The following is a 20062-nucleotide window of genomic DNA, read 5'->3' on the forward strand; positions in this document are numbered from 1 at the left end:
GCTCTATTTATATGGATGGACAGATGCATGTAAGGCGCACACACACACACACACACACGCACACACACACACACACACACACACACACACACACACACACACACACACACACACACACACACACACACACACACACACACACACACACACACACACACATCACCATGCATTGTCCACCTCCCAGCTCATCTGTCCTGCACATCGATGTGGACAATTTATTTTGATCTTCTTTTTATTCTTTCTTCCTCTTATTCTGACGCTCTTTGTTAACCCTTGACAGTTCACACTTTAACTTTATGGGAGTAGATGCAACATTTACAAACACATTATTACACGTATTACTTTTTTGTAATATTATCACAGCGTGACAGACTGGGAATCAATTGTGTGACTGCCTGCACAATAAACAGTGGCTAAACAATACACGGTGGTTAAGTCTATACTTATCAAACCGGTAATGTATCACTTTAACTAAAGTCATAAAAATAAGCTAATTTGTTATCACTATAGCGGAGCCTTGGCGTAGAACTAAGGAGGACGCTCTGCAGCCATTGGTGGGCGTGGCTATCAACCACGTCGAGAAGCCCCGCAGTTCCTCTGGCTCGGGGCTCCTAGTTTTCACAACTTCTCCAGCAGCTGTGCAGCGGGACTTCTGTGGCATTGTACAATGCCAACCCTCGAAAAAAGAATCCAAAATGTAAGTCATAATACAATTTCACGCACCACTTTCTGAAGAAAGCAAAAGCAGGTGTGCATTGTCGAATATTATAATTGCAACATTTGTGCGTAACGGATGCAGCAGCAGCAGCGGAGAAGGAGGCGCGCGGACGGCGGTGCGTAAAATCGACACTTTCTCCGACGAAAAAAAAAGGAACGGGTACTTCTCGGAATGCGTGTTCTTTTTTGAAACTTCTGTCAATGTTGGTGGATGCATGCTGTGGACGTGCCATGTTTTGAACGGTCAGAAAATAACGGACACCCAGCAGATGCGAGTGAGTTATCCTCAAGGCTTTGAACAGCTGATGAATCGAATTAGTCTAGCCTAGCAGACTTTATGTAAGAAGTAGGACTACACTATCTCTGGCTACGCGTGTCCACAGTGCACGTCCTAGTTTCTGCAGAAATACCATTTTGCACGGAATCGTATCATGTTGGCGACTAGAAGCGACCGTAAATCGCCGATTTAGAGCACAGGCCCCAGCAGTCATCTGAAGGGGCTGCACGGACACGGACCCCTCGACCAAAGCACGAGAAATCACTCGATATAAACGTGTATGTTTACATTGAACAACTAATATCTACCTCCCGGCAAGATGGACGAGCCCGCGGACTCGCCGCCTCCTGTGGACAGTTGCTTAGACAGAGACAGCCTCAACCTCAGCGTCCTAAACTGGGACCAGGTGCAGCGGCTGGACGCCATACTCACCAGCTCCATCCCCATCCACGGGCGATGGAACTTCCCCACGCTGGAGATGAAACCGAGGGACATCGTCAAGGTGGTCCGGTGTCGCATGGAGGAGAAGCGGATACATGTGCGGGAGGTGCGGTTGAACGGCTCCGCCGCCAGCCACGTCCTGCATGAGGACAGCGGTTTGGGCTGGAAGGACCTGGACTTGATATTTTGTGCCGATCTGAAAGGGGAGTTGGAGTTTCAAATCGTGAAGGATATCGTTCTGGATGCACTGCTGGACTTTCTGCCGGAAGGAGTGAATAAGGAGAAGATCACACCAGTCACCTTAAAGGTCAGCATGCACCATTGTTCTCAACCTTTGGAGAGTCCCCTGATATGCATGTGTGGTCGCGGGAGATTGCTGATATAAACTGTATACATTTGATGATACATTTTAACAAACACTTTTTTTAAATACTTTTTTAAAAGGTCACATATAAATCCTGTAGGCCTATATATCTGACTGCCTCAGGATTCATATCCACGAGGCAGCATAATACTACTTATCACTAAGTGTACAGCAGGGCGATGCGATTACGTCCTCGGAACACTGATATTACCGGCAGATGCTAATTGGGTAATAATGATTTGAGGGGAAGCAGATGTACAAATGTTAAAGCTGAGGTCGCAAACATTTCTAGAGCTGGAAATGAGGTCTGTGTCCAAAAAGGCTGGGAACCACTTGGTGAGATGTTTTGACATGTTACCTGTTCTGTTATTTGTAGCTATAATATTGTGCAGGCTCAGACACTTTGGTCTAACTCGCCAACGAAGTGCCAAGAGAGATTTCACTATCACTTCTCGTTAATCACCGCAGGAACTAGGATGTTATAAGCGTTCAGGTTGCCTACTTGGGAGGCCTGCTTATTTGACGGGCAATTGGAACTAATTGCACCCAAGACCAACTATCTATTGTAACCTTATAGGCTACATCCACGTTGGGGTCCATTTTATGTAGTATTTGAATGTATAGCTGCAACAGAATGATAGGGCTGCAGATAGATAGGCCTAGTCAGAACGATGGGTTTCAAAGAGGATTCTGTCTAATCCAATTTAAGTCAGATTCACATTAATCAGCCGGCTACGGAGTTCCTTGAGAAAGTAACCGTTAGCGCCTGAACGAGCTACAGCCACAATATCAGCCCTTTTCCTTGATGTGGACTTGCTAGAGCTACTCGGAACCCATGAATAATTTTGTATAAATCAATGTAATTAGAAACATGGAACGTTCACTTTGATGCAATGAACTTGACTTAAATTGAATGTGCAGAAAGCACTTCACAAAGAGACTTGAATTATAAATGATAAGTTAATAAAGTTTGACCTATTTCAAGAACAAATGACATGGAAATAATGGAAAATAAGCTTTTTTCTATTCATCCTTCATAGTTTATGATTCATGTTGTTCATTGGTTGGCTGCAAATCTATACCTACATTTTAAATTATCGGATGAATATCAATCAAAAAGTCTTGTTACTTTTTTCTACCTTTTCTACCCCTGTACTCCGCTGCATCGATGACATTCAAGTTGACTTATGAAGCCCTTTATTACAATTGCTGTCTGGATTGGTTTGGCAGGCCTATGGTCAGACGAGATGCACATTTCATGCTCTAAGCCCTCAAATAGGAAAGAAAAAAGCAGAAATAAATTAACCCTTAACGTCTGCAGACCCCTTAACGTCTGCAGACCCAGAGAGATTAGGAACATGGAAAAGTCCCTAGACGAGCATATTCTTTACACAGAGTAATTAAAAAGCAATAAAAACAAAGATCCCTGCTAGACGCTTTGACCCAACAGCAAACACACAACATCAGCTGACCCCACGACCTCCTGATGATCAGTGTCCAACTCAAACCACCCCTGACCGCTCACCTCTCCCCTTTACCCCCCCCCCCAACCCAGGAGGCCTATGTCCAGAAGATGGTGAAGGTGTGCAACGACTCCGACCGCTGGAGCCTCATCTCCCTCTCCAACAACCGCGGCAAGAACGTGGAGCTCAAGTTCGTCGACTCCCTGCGGCGGCAGTTCGAGTTCAGCGTGGACTCCTTCCAGATCCGCCTGGACTCCCTGCTGCTCTTCTACGAGTGCTCCGAGCACCCCATGGCCGCCACCTTCCACCCCACCATCCTGGGCGAGAGCGTGTACGGCGACTTCCCCGCCGCCCTGGACCACCTGCGGCGGCGGCTCATCTGCACGCGCAGCCCCGAGGAGATCCGCGGCGGGGGGCTCCTCAAGTACTGCCACCTGCTGGTGCGGGGGTTCCGCGCGGCCTGCGCGGCCGAGATGAAGCTGCTGCAGCGCTACATGTGCTCGCGCTTCTTCATCGACTTCTCGGACATCGGCGAGCAGCGGCGCAAGCTGGAGTCCTACCTGCAGAACCACTTTGTGGGCCTGGAGGACCGCAAGTACGACTACCTGGCCACGCTGTACGAGGTGGTGCGCGAGAGCACCGTGTGCCTCATGGGCCACGAGCGGCGGCAGACGCTGAGCCTCATCTCGTCGCTGGCGCTGCGCGTCCTCGCCGAGCAGAACGCCATCCCCAACGCGGCCAACGTCACCTGCTTCTACCAGCCGGCGCCGTACGTGGCCGACGGCAACTTCAGCAACTACTACGTGGCGCAGGTGCAGCCGGTGTACTCGTGTCCGCCCTCGCCGCCACGCCACTACCACCCGCCGCCGTGTCACCCCGTGTACCAGCAGGCCACCTGGCTGCCCTGCAACTAAAAAAAAAAAAAGGCCAAAAATGTTGTTCGTCCCGTGTTCTGCTTGTGCTGCCGTCGCCGCCGCTGCTGCTGCTCGCCGCTGCTCGCCGCTGCTCGCCGCTGCTGCTGTAGTCGTTGTTGTCCATGGTGGCTCCCCCTGACGTTTTTTGCGATGATGAGGAAGAGTTTCTTTCTCTGAGGAGTTCCGGCGGGAAATGGGAGAACGGAGGATGGAAAGGGGAGACACTGCATCAAGGTCCCCCGACGCGGAGAAAGGCTTTTCTCCCCGGGGGGGGGAAAGGGGATTGTTGTCAGAGTGGGTGGTGGGAGCGTGAGTGTCAGATATTGCCCTCAGTCCGGTGAACATGATAATCACCCTCATAGCCTCGTTCGATTAAATACACAGTGTTACAGAATGTCTGAGCTACCAGCAATACCGGACACGGTGGTTTTCAATCTATGCTGAAAACCAAGACTTAAAATTTTGTACAAAGAGCGCATCAAAAAAACAATCTACGGTCGACGATCACAGCGATCCGCGAGGTCGATTGCGAACCACGAGTGGAAATAGAGAAGTGGGAGGCACTCTACATGAGAAGAGGAACCGTCTCCCCCCCCCCCCCCCCGCAGCAGACGGACATTGTCGGCCATGTTTATCCGATGTCATCGCAACGGACAAAAACTTTATTTTGAGGAAAAAAGTGCCTAGATAAAAAAAAAGAAATCCTACAGGGAAGAGATATTTTGTTATTCCTGTTTTTTTTAGAGGACTATAGAGCTGTTTTAGGGGCCGATCTCACCGAACGCTTTTTTGTAATAGCTGGGGCGGGGCTGTATAGTCTTTGTCCCCCTTGGTTCTCATTGTTCTCATTGAACCAAGCACGGTTCCCAATGAGAACAATGGCTAAGTGTCTCACTGTTTTTCTAATACGAGCTACACGCTTTTTTGGCCGCGCGCAGCTGCACGCATCCCAAATTGAAAACATTTAAACTCTGGAGCCCGTCCTCATTGTAGGTTTCGGGGTGTACATGTTTCCTGGTTTCCTTGCAACAGTAAAGAGGTACATCCTCCTGCTGTACATTTTCTAGGCTAATTCTAACAAATGCAGTGCAGTACGCCTTGTGTTTCACAGCCTGCAAAGTTTTTTTTTCGGTGGGCTCAGCTCCTAAGGGACCTGTGTGGGCTACGCTGTTAATGAATGTATTTTGGACCAAAGAGTGTCAATACTGAGATAGATCTCTTATACTAAGGGCAAAGGCTTATGGAGCAACCCAGTAGATCCGGACCAATGCAAAACCAGCTGGAACGGCAGGGAGGTTGATGTGTGTGTGTGTGTGTGTGTGTGTGTGTGTGTGTGTGTGTGTGTGTGTGTGTGTGTGTGTGTGTGTGTGTGTGTGTGTGTGTGTGTGTGTGTGTGTGTGTGTGTGGGAGATAAGAACGAAGAAGGACAAAAAGGAGAGGGAGGTGAGAGACTTGCCAAACCCCGCAACACACATCACCAGAGTTGGTCTCCATGGTTATGTGGCGCTAATACAAACGGCATGTTTGTCAGAGGCGTGGAGGTTGCATTGTGTATACACACACAGGTAATGTATGTTTAAGTAGATATTGATAGGCCTGAAGTGAGGACATACAACTTGTAGTCATACAGGCTGGTATCCCCCCCCCCCCCACCCAGGAGAAAACTCTGACGTTGGAACACAAAAAAAACATTAGTTCTTTGTGTGTTTTTAACTTGTATTTTTCTTGGAGATACGGGGGATTGGGGCTTGACGATTGGTTCCCAGCTGGTTTTGCTCTGACTAAAAACAGAAAAGTAATGTCCATTTGTGGAAATAGAGATAAGGATAATCGCAGTATATGCAGGGAATGGGAAAAATCAAAACCAAGGGTGGACTACAGCATGTTTCAACTCTTGGATGGGGAATTTGAGTTTCAGAAGTTCCTCGAACCAAACCTCTCGTCAGATATCCTATTTTTCTATTGACCTCTATTTTTGTACAGTTTGTGTCTGGCCGCGGCCATAGGGAGACTAGTGAGGTTGAGTTGTCGAGTATAAAGAGTATTTTTGTGAGATTTTCTATGATACTACACTGTTGAAGAGCAGTGGCTGCGACTGGGCGTGATACTTGATGTGTTTTCAGCTGTGTCAGATGTTTTTTTTTTTCATTGCTCAAAAGAGATTGTGTCACTTTTCTGTTCAGAGGTTTGAATGCCACACGTGTGGGACCTAATTATTACTGGAGAGTATTGTCTTAAGATGAATGGAGTAATAATAATAAAAACACAACCAAACATTTTCTTTTCTTCTCTTCAATTCAATCAACATGATACTATATACTATAGCGCCAGAGAAGAAAGTATCATGTCTCCCTGTGAATATGCTAGTTTTCTAAAAGAGGGAGATGACTTTACATTTAAACAAAACCTCGGTTCCCAACTGGGATTATTGTAAAATGGAGGAAGACTGATATTTAGCACTAAATCAGGCCAATGAGAGAATAAGAGAGGGAAAAGCAGGCAGACAAAGAGGCTGAGTAATCCAGGGTTGGCCATGGCTTTTGACAGGGTGAACGGCCCCAGATAGCTAACTGCAGGATCCCAGCAGGCAGGCCTGGCACCGCTAGCTTGTAGCCTGCAAACGTGATGGAATCCTCTGTGGCTATAGCAGCTAGCTAGCCATTAGCGATAGGCGAGCTAGCCTCTTGCCACCAGACCATGTCAGAAAGATTCTTGGCTTTATTTTTATTTTATTCATCCAGGTTGAAACACATTGAGATAAAAAAATCGATTTTGAAAAGGGTAATCTGGTCACAAGGATAGTTAGTAGTGCAGCACAGGGGGAAATTCAACACAAAACAAACAACACAACTTACAACAATTGGTCATACTCCAAAGATACTACAAAGACTAAAAATCCAGCGCATTGACAGCAGCTAATCGCACTCCAGGTTCTTAGGAGTCTATTGAAAACAGTCGTCGGTCCTAAGTCTTTCTGCCAGGCTTGGCCAGTTCAAGGGTCCTACAAACGCAGTGCGGGGACCTTACTGCCGGCCGAGCCTTGTTCCCCCAGAAACACATGCTGGCAGCCGGACTGTGGCCTGGCTCAACGCTCTGCGTCACTGTGATGCCAAGACAACCAGGGACCTCCAGATGTCATGTCCGACGCCTCCATTATTTTCTCATCGTTCCCTTCTTTACACAACTCTCATGTTCCATCTCTTTTTCCCTTGTCCTCACAGCTCTCTCTCTCTTTCTCTCTCACACTGTCTTGCTCGCTGACGTTTTTATAATTGCTTCTGCTTATTTATGCTTATTATTGCTTATTAGTCTACTGGAGGCTGGGTGGATGAGAGCAAGACAGAGAGTGAGTGTCTTTGTGTGAGTGGGACAGAGAGAGAGAGGGAGAGAGGGGGAGGAAGAGAGACTGAGAGATTTGAAAAGAGAGAGATGCACGTAAGTGAGAGAGAGAGAGAGAGAGAGAGAGAGAGAGAGAGAGAGAGAGAGAGAGAGAGAGAGTGAAGAGGGAGGGGGGGGGGGAACGAAGAGAGATGGAGAGATTTGAAGAGAGAGATGTGAGAAAGAGAGAGAGAGAGTGAGAGAGAGAGAGGCCGGGGAGCAGAAAGCCTGGCCTATGTTATCCCTCGTTAAGAGGGAGAGAGAGTGAGCACTAAATATAGGCCCACCTCTCAACCTGCGCAGTAAGGACATTAGCCTGTCTGCCCAAAGCTCATCATCATCCCCTTCATAAGCATGTGCTCAGATATCCACTGGGGCTACTGCGGAGGGATTTGCTGGCCATTGTACCGTAACACACACACTCCTCCCAACACCCAAGCACAACTCCAGATACCTTCTCTGAGGTCACGCTGATCGCTTTTCCCACTTGAAGGCCCGAAGATTCGGTCGATCTCTCCTCCTTCGTCAGGGGGCTTATGGACACCTGATTGGATGCGTGCAGGCAGCGTCGCCTAAGGCGTATGCGGTACGCGCTGCTGTGGTAGCAGGTATCAATTTTATCGCGCCTTTTTAGAGTGTGTAGGTTTATCATAACTAAACCAATAGAATGTCGATGATAAAGGAATAACAAAGCGTCCATAAATGCGGGTTAGGGCGGTTAGCACGTCCGTTTGTAAGTAAATGTCTGTGTCGGCTGCCCCCGGATAAGCAAATATTTATCATGATCGTGAAGCTAGGATCCACACACATGTAACGTTAACGGGGTGATGATTAGGTCTGTGTGTTTTAGACAAGGTGTTTTTTTTTGTCTGGAAGGAACGACACAGCCACTAGAAACTAGTTCCCGCTCCGTGCAAGCTGTATACACATCTGACTATGCTAACGTTGGCTTCACTCGTCCGAGTGAAAGGGAGTTTCACAGCGGCAGCCAAAATCAGGGAGGGCGAAAAAAAGAAAAGAAAAACAGCTCTGTGAGTCAATATTAATACGACACACAAACACAATCCTGTTTACACAAGCTGACATGGAATAATGTTGAAATTGGACCGAGTTCTGGTTCCAGTAAGCTGTACCAGGCCGAGGTTTTTGTCAAGACACAAATTTGAAGTAGAAAGACGCACGCAAACGAACGTCTGACAGACACGGGTGGTGCTAGAGGCCTCTCCAAGTCGGAACTGGGGCCAGGAGGAACCGAGGTCAAAGTTCACGGACTAAATCAAACAACAGAGAGACGAGACTGTGAGAAACAGCGATGCATTTGTGAGTGTGTGGCTGAGTTCCAACGCATATCTGTGTATCTGTCTGCATTTGTGTGTGTGTGGGTGTGTGGGTGTTTCTGTGTGGGTGTGAGAGAGAGAGACAGTGACTGAGTTTTTGTGTGTGTGTGCGTGTGTGTGTGTGTGTGTGTGTGTGCGTGTGTGTGTGAGTGTATGTGTGTGTAAGTGTCTGTGTGTCTGTGTGTCCGTGTGTGTGCGTATGTGTGTGCGAGAGTTGATCAATTCATTGCAACAGACCAGTGAAAGCACAGAAGTCAGTTTATAGAAGGCCAGTTAAGAGTGCCCTTTTCATCCCAAGATGTATGAGTGTGTGTGTAAATATATACATAGTGAACAAATTACTAATCCTCTAGTTCTTACCAGCTGACACATGAGTTAAATGTACGAGTGCACTGCATTGCATCAGATACTCAGTTCTATCATTTATCTGCGAATTGTTTGTTTGAATATTCTTCTCTATTCTGCTTGGTTTTTTCTGAGACTGATAAAGAATAGTGCTCACCATATATATATATATATATATATATATTAGAGCTGTCAGTTAAACGCGTTATTAACGGCGTTAACGCAAAAATTATCGCGCGATTAACGCAAATATTTTATTGACAAAAAAAAAAAAAAAAACACACACACACACATATTGATGAACAAAGCGACAAGGGTGAGTTATTTGAACGGAGAGAAAACAAAACAAGTAAACCTATTAGCATAGCAACATATGCTAATGAGGGTTGAGTGCAATGGCACAGGCACTTGCTGGTTAATGATACGCCTATGAGTTCGTATCACTGCATGACTCATTTATGCAAGCATGTACAACATGATAACATGTCTGATTGGTGTCAAACGCACGTGCCAAATTGCCATGCTGCCAATTCTTAAATTTTTCCGAAAAGAACATTTAAGCATCAGAAAGATTTTATCTAAATTGAAGTCATTCTAATCATTATAGATATAATTTTGATAATCAAGCGCATCAAAGATGAGCTGATAAACTGGTACTAACGATTCGGATGGACTTGATTGGAATTGTTCTTTCTGAACTCAGACTTACTGGAAACTCAGGTGTATGTGTGTGTGCGTGCGTGCGTGCGTGCGTGCGTGCGTGCGTGCGTGCGTGCGTGCGTGTGTGTGTGCGTGCGTGTGAGTGCAGGTGTGTATGTGTGTGTCTGTGTGTGGATCCATTCATGCACATTATAGCTTAAAAAAAAGTACCCTGTTCATTCATGCTTTTATCCGTGTGTGCTTTCAGCCGTTTGTATTGAATGTCAGCCATACGCTCTGCAGTCAAGTGGAATTCCGGTGGTCTATATGGAATGTCACCTTGAAGCGAATGCTAGCACCAGCCACAGAGCCAGTTCCTTCTTTAACTCAATAAACTACGGGTAATCTGTAATGGGTGTTTATATCACCATGGACACTTAGGGAGGCCCTATTTTTGAGCTGCAATAAAATGTGAAGGTAGGTACTAATTTGAGGGGTTTATATGTGCATGTCTCTGCATGTGTGTGTGTTTGCACATATTTTGGTGTGTGTGTGCGTGTGTGTATGTAAGTGTGTGTACAGGCGCATACATGTGCGTACATGCCCTACCCTAGAGCACAACATGTGTTTAACACGTATAAGTGCAAGTCCTGCACACGCACACACACACAGACACACACACACACACACACACACACACACACACATTGCATTTCACGGGCAGCGTTGAGGAGGGTGCCTATCTTCTCCTATCACTCATCCCTCCCTTTGGCGTGTGCACATCCTCTGTGCACACTGTTCCTAGCAGAGAGCTAATGATAGTGATGAACACATTATTATAGAGACACACACCTGCCATAGGCAGCTCTCCTGCCAGCAAAACACCTGCTCCTGGCGCAGCCGGTCTTCCACTCGTGGCCTGGAAGATGGCCGTCTGCCAAAGGTCACACCCATCAACAGAAGAACAGCCTGCTTGTGGCGATTACTACGGCAAGTTGATCCTCAAAGTCGCTCCTCTATAACTCACTCAAAGGCCATGGCATTGAGTTTGTTTTTTTAGCCTATTGCTATTTATCATTTCTGTGTTTTAGCCGCTTTGGACTGAAGCCACCAGAATGGGATTAAACAAGGATTTAGTGCATTTTGGTCTGCCAGGGTAGAGGTAGAGAGGTAGAGATAAATGATGTTTCCCTCCGTGAGAATCACAACCACTTGGCATCGGAACATGTGAGGTTACAGCTGGGATGGATGTTTCATGGCGTCATCGTGTGTTGTTAGGAGGGGGTCAGACACAAACAAAGGAACACACAAACATACACACCCTGCAGGTTCTGCTGGGTCCAGTTCAGTAGAGGTTCCAAAGAATAATACAAACCGTACGTCTAATATTCAGTTCAACTGTTGCAACACGATTGTAAGAGATCACAATGCAATGGATGCATTTGGCATCGTTTTCATTTAGAAATGTAATGGTTTCATGTTATATGGTACATTTGATAATGCATCTGTGTGACACTATCTATCTATATATATATATATATATTTATAAGGATGATTAGGTGGGTGGGGGGGGGCAGGGGGTGGTCAAGGCATCAGTGATAGATGGAGAGCCAGGTGGTTGGAGCTCAGCGGTTGTTACAATAGATACAAGAGGCCTTCCCTGAGTGCTGATACATGTAACAGCGCTGGCACCATGTCACTATGCATGTAACACTAACCCTCAATTCAATTAACGAGCGTCAGCTGTTCGGAATCATGTGCCACCAAAGCGACTGACAGCAGACTTGCATCCGAATGTTGTTGCATAAAACGGAAACGCACAGAAGCATGTACATGACACAAAGTAGCTGGCCTGCTGTGACCTGCAGATGGCTGGGATTCAGTAGCACAGCACTTCGTCTTGAGCGGATGTGGTTTTATCAACAGTTATTTAACGTTGTGCTGTGGTTTGCTCTCTCTCTCTCTCTCTCTTGGGAGTGGCGCTGGGACCCAAGCACACACGCTGAAGTTTTCACGTGAAGAGGAGTGCTGTGGGATTTAGTATCGGCCCCGGTGGGGTCTTGTTGCGTCATTCAGTGGACTTGCCAATCAAGTTGTTTTGGTTTCAGAAAGAATTGCCGTCTCTCCTTCCTCAATGTCCAGCTGTGGAACGCAACTCGACACAATGAAGAGGATTATGAGTATGAGTAGTAGGCCTCGTGGGATTGTTGTTATGACTATGATTATGATTATCGTGAATATCAAGATTATTAAATAAATAGATGATAAATAATAAGTATTGTTATTATTGATGTGTTATCATAATTATAAATACTACTACTATTATCAACTTATTGAAACTCCCATGCAAACTACCACAAGATATATTTGTTACAGATTCATGGTAAATAAGAAGTATTTTAGACACAGAGAGAGGGAGAGGGAAAGAGAGGGAAAAGAGAGAGAGAGAGAGAGAGAGAGAGAGAGAGAGAGAGAGAGAGAGAGAGAGAGAGAGAGAGAGAGAGAGAGAGAGAGAGAGAGAGAGAGAGAGAGAGAGAGAGCAGAGACAGAGAGGGCCCTGTTATATCCAGTACTTTTAGAGAGGCCTGGAGCCACATATGCCTGGACCTCCAGTGTGGATTGGGACATCCCCTATGAGCCTACCTGGAATCACGGCCGTTTGGCACAAAGGTTCGTCTGTGTGTACTCTATGTTCTCGCTGGGCAATTCTTTCACCAGCTGTTTCCAGAAAGGTTTACACGTGAAGAAAGTTACAGAATTGTATTGGAAATGTGCATGTTCAAACACAATGTGAACCGCGCTGTCATTGTGTCAGAACAGGTCAAGCCTGATCAACTTTACAGTAAAACACATCAGCAACCATATCAGATGACATGTGTTTTTTTTAAGCTCAAACCTCAACTTCCCTCCCTCGGTGACGCAAACATGCTCTTTCACTTCCTCTTAGCTCTAAATTTCTCTTCCTAAACTTCTCTAATCTCTAAAGAGACTGATGACCGCTTGATGACATCAACCTTTCTCCCTCGAAGTCTCTCTCTCTCTCTCTCTCTCTCTCTCTCTCTCTCTCTCTCTCTCTCTCTCTCTCTCTCTCTCTCTCTCTCTCTCTCTCTCCCATTTCAAGCGTTAGTATGGCTAAACATCTGCAAATATCAAGGAGTCAGCCGAAAAGATAACCAAATCTACACACACACACACACACACACACACACACACACACACACACACACACACACACACACACACACACACACACACACACACACACACACACACACACACACACACACACACACACACACACACACACTTTTGTGGTCACAGCAGTCTGCTGTGTTTTCCTCCTCCTGGTCTGCCACTCCCCCTGTCTGTCTCACCTCACACCTGGCCCTCATCTAGAATCATGCTCACCTGGTCTTCATCCTCAACCAACCCCCTTCATAAACCCTTGGATTCCCTGCTGTCTGCTCCAGATCGTACTACGCACTACCGTGGTCACTATACGTGCCTGGCTCTAGTGTTACTTGCTACCTCGCTCTCTTACTCTAGTCTCTTGTTGTTTTTGGACTACATCTAACTTTTGTTCCTCTGCCTGCAGTTACCCGGATCACTCTCTCCAGCTCGCCCATCTCGCTCTTCCCCCGGCTCCCTCATCCACTACCTGCTTCCTGACTTGTTCAATGAACCCTTTTTGTTATCCCTTCAACATCGTCTCTGTCTGCTCTTGGGTTCAGCATCGTCTAAACCTAACACACACACACACACACACACACACACACACACACACACACACACACACACACACACACACACACAGGGCAACCTCGCTCAAAGTGAAAAGAGCTGTGTGCGCCTTATTTTAATTCAGGAATACAAATTAAAAAACAGTTTGGTGGATTTGCAGAGGGGAAACTATGCTTTGTGGTTGGTGGAGGCTAGAATGTACCCAAAGCCACCCGTCTGAAGTCAAAACAACAAAATAGAGAATAATGCCGGCCTTCGGGAAAAGAGATGCTATTGTGAGCGTGGTTTCCAATAGACAATCGATAGAATCGTCGGGGCAAAGGAGAACGAATCGCGGCCGTGCTCGCAGGCGTATCCAGCTGACCGCATGAACATAACAGGGAATGACGGGTTACATAGTGAAACAAACAACTTCAGTTCATTCCCTCCGCCCCGCCCGCCCGCCCCCCCCCCCCCCCCCCCCCCCCCCTCCCCCCCCCAGGAAATCCCATCCTTTCTTATCTGATCGGAAGTGTTCAACCGGGACGCTCCGCCACCCCAGGTTACCCCAGGTTACCCCAGGTTACCCCAGGTTAAGCAGCAGTCGTCCTGACCTAATGCTCCATGTGACCCCCCCCACACCGGTGATGGATTACCGGCCCTCCGCTAGCACACAGATGACCCCCCCCCCCCCTCACTCCTCACTCTCCATGGGGGGTCTGGTCAGTCAGAGTACCAGCCGGGTGGTGGTGTGAGTGGGGGGGGGGGGGGGGGGGGGTGAAAGAGACTGGAAATCATACAGTCAGTGGAAAGTAGACTTATTCAACAGAGTGGATTATTCAACATGGTCGGTGTGGTCTGATGCAATAGCGTAATGTAATTGGAACGCACACACACACACACACACACACACACACACACACACACACACACACACACACACACACACACACACACACACACACACACACACAGATTTAAATTAATTTAATCGTATTACTTCATAAGACCGCACAGTATTAAAGCCAACGTTATAAACTCATCGGACCCGACACAATATTAGAGCTAAAAACAGTTCCGATTACTTTCTGCTCACACCGAGTGGTCAGAACAGACCCGATGGGCGGGGCTTCTTCACGTGGCAATGAGCCCAACGAGCAAGGGGACAGACGGCTCGTCAGGGTCGAGTTAGGGTCAGGGACCCTCTGGTCGGAGCCGGGGATCAAAATAGCGGGTTCCTTTGTGCAGTACCGTGCGGTTCCCCGCCATCCCGCTCTGCCTCCCGGGTCACTGCCGCCTCAGCTCCATCCGGTCTTCATCGTGATATCCTTCCCGATATACACTTTAGAATTGATTGTTTTTTTTCCCCAGAGACGCTTCATGAACCCTTTTCTCCACAGTTCATGCCCGTTGACCTCGTATCTCTGTGTATACCCCCCCCTGTTTAACAGCTCTCCCAGTCATACCTCGCCCCTCATTCTAGGTATTCTCCAGTCTCACACTGAGGCTATGTTGACCTAAAGGGCCCTACGGCCGTTAGATCCTCCACAACCTGTGCACAGGTGTGTGACACACACACACACACACATCATATACATAATGCACACACACATAAACATCATACACACCATAGACACACACACACACACACACACCATAGACAAACACACACACACACACACCATTACTCAGCCGGGGTCGTGACCTTGGCTCCTGGTGTCATCTCCAGCATGAGAAGCACAGAGGCCCCTTCAGCCAGCCCTGTCCTGTTTTACCACCGTCTGTCTCCGTGGCAACCACACAGTCGAAGTATATGCACAAGAGGCTCCCGTTTACTATCATAAGAACGATAATTTATTTACCAAGAGCTCTGCAACGAGACAAATGTCTGAAGAAGCAATTGACTAATCCCAGAAGGGAGATGAGGTCAGTGCACATTGTGTTGTTTGAGTTCGACTCGACCAGTACATGTTTGCACGGCAACATGGATGGAAGCATAAAAAACGAATCATCATTTATATCTTAATGCGCTGTATGTTTGTTTTTCAAAGGGGGGTCGGTCAACACAGCTGGCAGAGGCATGAGAAGGGACGTGGGAGTTGAGAACACCCAGTCTGTCCGCGGCCACAGTGTACTTTGAATCAGAAGGGCGGGGACTTTCATAAGTGCCCTGTTTGGATGACAATTATTCAGGTCGCATACCGGTCGGCTGTGCACCCGGCGTGAATTCACACCTCAGAGAGAGAGAGAGAGAGAGAGAGAGAGAGAGAGAGAGAGAGAGAGAGAGATGAACAAAGCAAGGAAGGACAGAAAGATAAATGGAAAGAAAGAAAAGAAAAAAAGACCCAAAGGAAATGAAAGGAAGCAACAAAAATTAAAAAGTTGCCGAAATAGAAATGAAGTAAAAAAAAAAAAAATACATGTAAACATAGAAAGGGAAAGAAGCTTTTACTGTGCGCACTTTGAGAGACCTGGGGTTCCTCCCTGTGGGGGGAATAAAGCAATAAAGTATGTCTGCTCCTCAGCATATTTTCACAACTCACCTGGCACCCATCCCAGGTCAAGGTGAAGGGTTGTGGGGGGGGGGGGGCGGCCAAAAATCTGTAATTACTTTCCTATTAGCCTGAGCAACACACTAATGCGATTAGTAGAAAAACTGAAAAATTCCTGACCTCGCGGGAGCACGTCTGAATTAGTCTGTGGCCTCCTGGGAGCTGAGGTCATCGGTTTCATATTGATGTGTTCTGCGATGACAGAGCCACTAATGGGGATGTGACAGCAAGCAAAATATTAAGACGTGGACAGGGACGACTTGGATCCCTGTTGATAGTCTCTGTGTTTGTTGAACGCTCTGAATGAAACAAGTGACAATCTGGCAAGGACTGAGTGAAAGGAGAGGACTGATATAGGAGGTGCACAGGTGAAGGTGTTTGGGTTAATTAGGGGAGATCAGGGTGGCAGGCAGGTGAATGGGAAAACCAGGGGCGGACCATGACAGCATCTGTGTATGAGGGTGTGTGTGTATGTATTTATATGTGTGCGTAAATATGTGTGTGTGTACGTGCGTGTGTGTGTGTGTGTGAGAGGGTGCATGTGTGTGCGCTTTTGTACATGCATGTGTGTGTGTTTATGTCTACGTGTGTGTGCGCGTAAATACGCGTGTGTACATGCGTGTGCGCGTGCCTGCGTGTGTGCATGTGTGTGTGTGCATGTGTACGGGCGTACACTGCAGTCCACCCTGCCGTTGGTTGTGATAACGCACACTGTTCTCTCCCAGAGTCATCTGAGCCCATCTGGGGTACAGACTGCCGGGGAGAGAGAGGAGCGATCGGGAGACATGAAGGGGGAATGCAATGAGCGAGAGAGAGAGAGAGAGAGAGAGAGAGAGAGAGAGAGAGAGAGAGAGAGAGAGAGAGAGAGAGAGAGAGAGAGAGAGAGAGAGAGAGAGAGAGAGAGAGAGGTTGACGGAGGGGACAAAGGTAAGCTGGGGTAAGGACATGCTCCCTGGGAGAAAAATGTGGTGTAGGCTAACTCAGCGAAGGCACAACGTTGCATAAGAGGAAAAGAACGACACCAAGAAAACGTCGGGTAAGATAAATGCTTTCTTGGCTAAGCATTTAATACTTAAAGTCTTATCTGCCTTATCTCTGACGGGATTACAACTTCTCGATCCCCGATTTATTGCTCTCTGAAGGCTCCATGAAGCTGTTGCAAAAAGTTTGTTTCATGGAGATCCAGGTGTATGTTATGTTTATGACTCTGATATGATTACTACGGAGCCCTCCAGGACATAGAGGATTAATAAATCCTCTATGTCCCTCTGGGACATAGAGGATTTATTTTTTCGTGGCCAAAAAATATTAATTTGTGGCCATTGGCACAAACTTTATTAAGGTAGCCCAACTTGAATATTTTTTCAGCCAATTCCCTTTTTACCAGCAGAAAACCTTGAGAGGGGTAAAATATAATTAAATAAATATAAGTAATGTATATGCTGTGGTATTAGAAAAATCGGACGCATTGGGTTCCATAGCAGCAAGCTCGAGGGCCGTGGTCAAAACTCCCGTCACCCTTTAAAGGAGTGTTGCAAATAATTAGTTAAGTGAGAATAAGTTATTTATTAAGGTGGATTCATGTTACAACTGTGTATCACCAATATTACAACAACAAAAAACCACATATTTTCTGGAATGTTGTCAGTGCCCCTGCAATCCATCAAAGTTCCCACTGGCGAACACTATTTTCCCCCCGTTAGAGACCCGATGATCGAATCAGTTCTTCATTATCGTCAGTCGCTAACTCGATCTCACAGACACACGTTCGCATGGAATCTCTGACTCATTTACTCCGCAGGGATATTCTTGGTTCAGCATGGCATATCGTATTATGCCTCGACAATAACTCACACAGACAAACAATTGTGTGTGCGCACACACAAGCACACACACACACATATCAACATGCACACAGACACACAATTGTGCGTGCGCAAACACAAGCACAAACATGCACACACACACACACACAGCTTATTTATCAGACTTTATTTTCTTGACTACAATCTTCCCGCCAGTGAAGTGGACACTTGGAACGGAGCAGCAGGCGTGACCCCTGAAGGCCCTTTTTTTGTTTTTTCTAAATAAAAATGCACTGTGTTTTTTTGTTTTTTTCGCACAGGGATTTCGAGGGATTTTTACTATATAGTACCGTATATATATATATATTATATATATATATATATATATATATGACATTCCTTCATAGTCAATAACATTACAGATTACATGAAGAACCTTACGTTTAACAAAATAATGTTCCTTTTCAGAGTTTATATTAAGGATGATTCAAGATCTTCATGCAAAGAGCTGCCTTGCCTTTATTGGAAATATAGTCTCAAACTAAAACATGATGGTCTCTCAGACCAAATGTTCCCCAAACTTGAAGAAGTAACGTTGGAGAGGGTTGTGGGACTGAGTTGGCTAATTCACCGGCAAAGTTATTCAGTTGCTAACTGAAACCAGCAGTGGACAACCGAAGGTCTGCTCGCGAAACAAAGGAATCAAAACATTTCCTGTCTATTGTCTATTGGGGTTACACATTGCAATGGGGAGACTTTTTCCACTGAATCTCACAAATATTTGGAACCTCACCCTGTTGATCACAATATAATAGTATAACATTGAGTAGAGTCTGACAGAATATAATATAATCAAATATAATAGAATATGATGGATTTGAATTGAATATAATCAAATGAAATGGAATAAATGATAGTATTATAGTATGATATATGGAGTGTGATAGAATATAACTCAACCAAGGATAAAACAACACAGACGGTTGGATCGAGAAGTGTGCAGTTCCATTAAACATCTGTGGCCAGGAAAAGGAACAAAGACAGAGAAAAGTTTCCCCGCCCGCACGTGACTCCTGTGAATACCTCAACCATGAGCTGAGCTCACGGCAGAGTAAAACCAAATGCTTCTGGCTCGCGTAAACCGCCAACTGGTGAGATACCTGGAATCCCCTTCAAATTTAGAAACGGAAAATATTCTCCACCAGGCTTCGCGCCACCAGACTGTCTAAAGGGATGAACCGGCTCGTAATAAAAACTGAGTGGAGAAAAAAACGGATGAAATCAAAAGCTGAAGCGCATGGAGTTTTTTTTTCCACAGGAGCAACAGGTTTACTTTGTGGAATTTGAGGAGCTGCCATTCTGTCGGCTAATATACTGCTTTTACTGTCAAATAACAGCATCCGAAGATGATAATGGTTGTGGTGGCGAGTGGCCCATATGAGCAGGCCCATAATCATGTTTTACATCTTAGGGAAGAGGCCCAGGAGGCCGAAGCAGTGGGGCCTGTCCCCTGGCTGGAAGTTGACTAGGTACTATTCTTATCTTTCCAAAAATAAAAGTTCACAAGATGGCCTTTAAAAGGCTTTGAAAAACAGGAGTGTTCCTTCCTTGATAATAATCACGTTTCACATCTCGAGGAAGAGCCCGGCCTATGAAACATAAGTTGGACATGCAGCGTCATCAATCACCATGGCGATGGCTGAAGGGGACGGGGGGGGGGGGTAAACCCACCCGCCACCAAAGAGCAGGGGGTCCTCGCTGCCCTCAGAGTACAGCTGCTCTTCGAGCCATAGCAGGGGGATTATAATTTACACACGGCTCTCACTTTGATTTCTGTTTAACCCCTCGCGTCGCCGTCAACAAACCATCCAGCATGGTTCCGTGTGTCGTGTCGTCGCTCCCGATTTGAGTATAACAGAGTCACGATAGCAATTTGAGTAAGAGAATCCAAAAGATGAAACATCATTGTGAATAAAGCCTTATTTATGGCGATGTAACTCCTGCTAGAGGAACAGTATACCGGAACACCAGGTTAGTCGGAACAACAGATTGAAATTTCAATCCGTTGTTCCGGTATAATGTTCCTTTAATTGTTCCTTGTTCCTTTTTC

At 46.4% G+C, this 20062-nt stretch overlaps 1 protein-coding gene across 1 annotated transcript; it reads left to right on the forward strand.

Annotated features, from left to right (window-relative positions):
• The first annotated feature begins 257 nt into the window (after positions 1 to 257).
• tent5ab (terminal nucleotidyltransferase 5Ab) lies at positions 258 to 6454 on the forward strand. Its single transcript, XM_060041470.1, has 2 exons — positions 258 to 1742; positions 3355 to 6454. Exons 1-2 carry the CDS (start codon positions 1314 to 1316, stop codon positions 4174 to 4176), a joined length of 1251 nt encoding a protein of 416 aa, XP_059897453.1. The 5' UTR covers positions 258 to 1313; the 3' UTR covers positions 4177 to 6454.
• The last annotated feature ends 13608 nt before the right edge of the window (positions 6455 to 20062 follow it).

The sequence above is a fragment of the Gadus macrocephalus genome, chromosome 21 (assembly GCF_031168955.1).
Source record: "Gadus macrocephalus chromosome 21, ASM3116895v1".
Taxonomy (NCBI): domain Eukaryota; kingdom Metazoa; phylum Chordata; class Actinopteri; order Gadiformes; family Gadidae; genus Gadus; species Gadus macrocephalus.

Coding starts and splice junctions, on each gene's coding strand:
- tent5ab (XM_060041470.1), top strand. CDS start 1,314: ATGGACGAGCCCGCGGACTCGCCGCCTCCTGTGGACAGTTGCTTAGAC. Junction 1,743..3,354: donor TCACACCAGTCACCTTAAAG/GTCAGCATGCAC, acceptor CCCCCAACCCAG/GAGGCCTATGTCCAGAAGAT.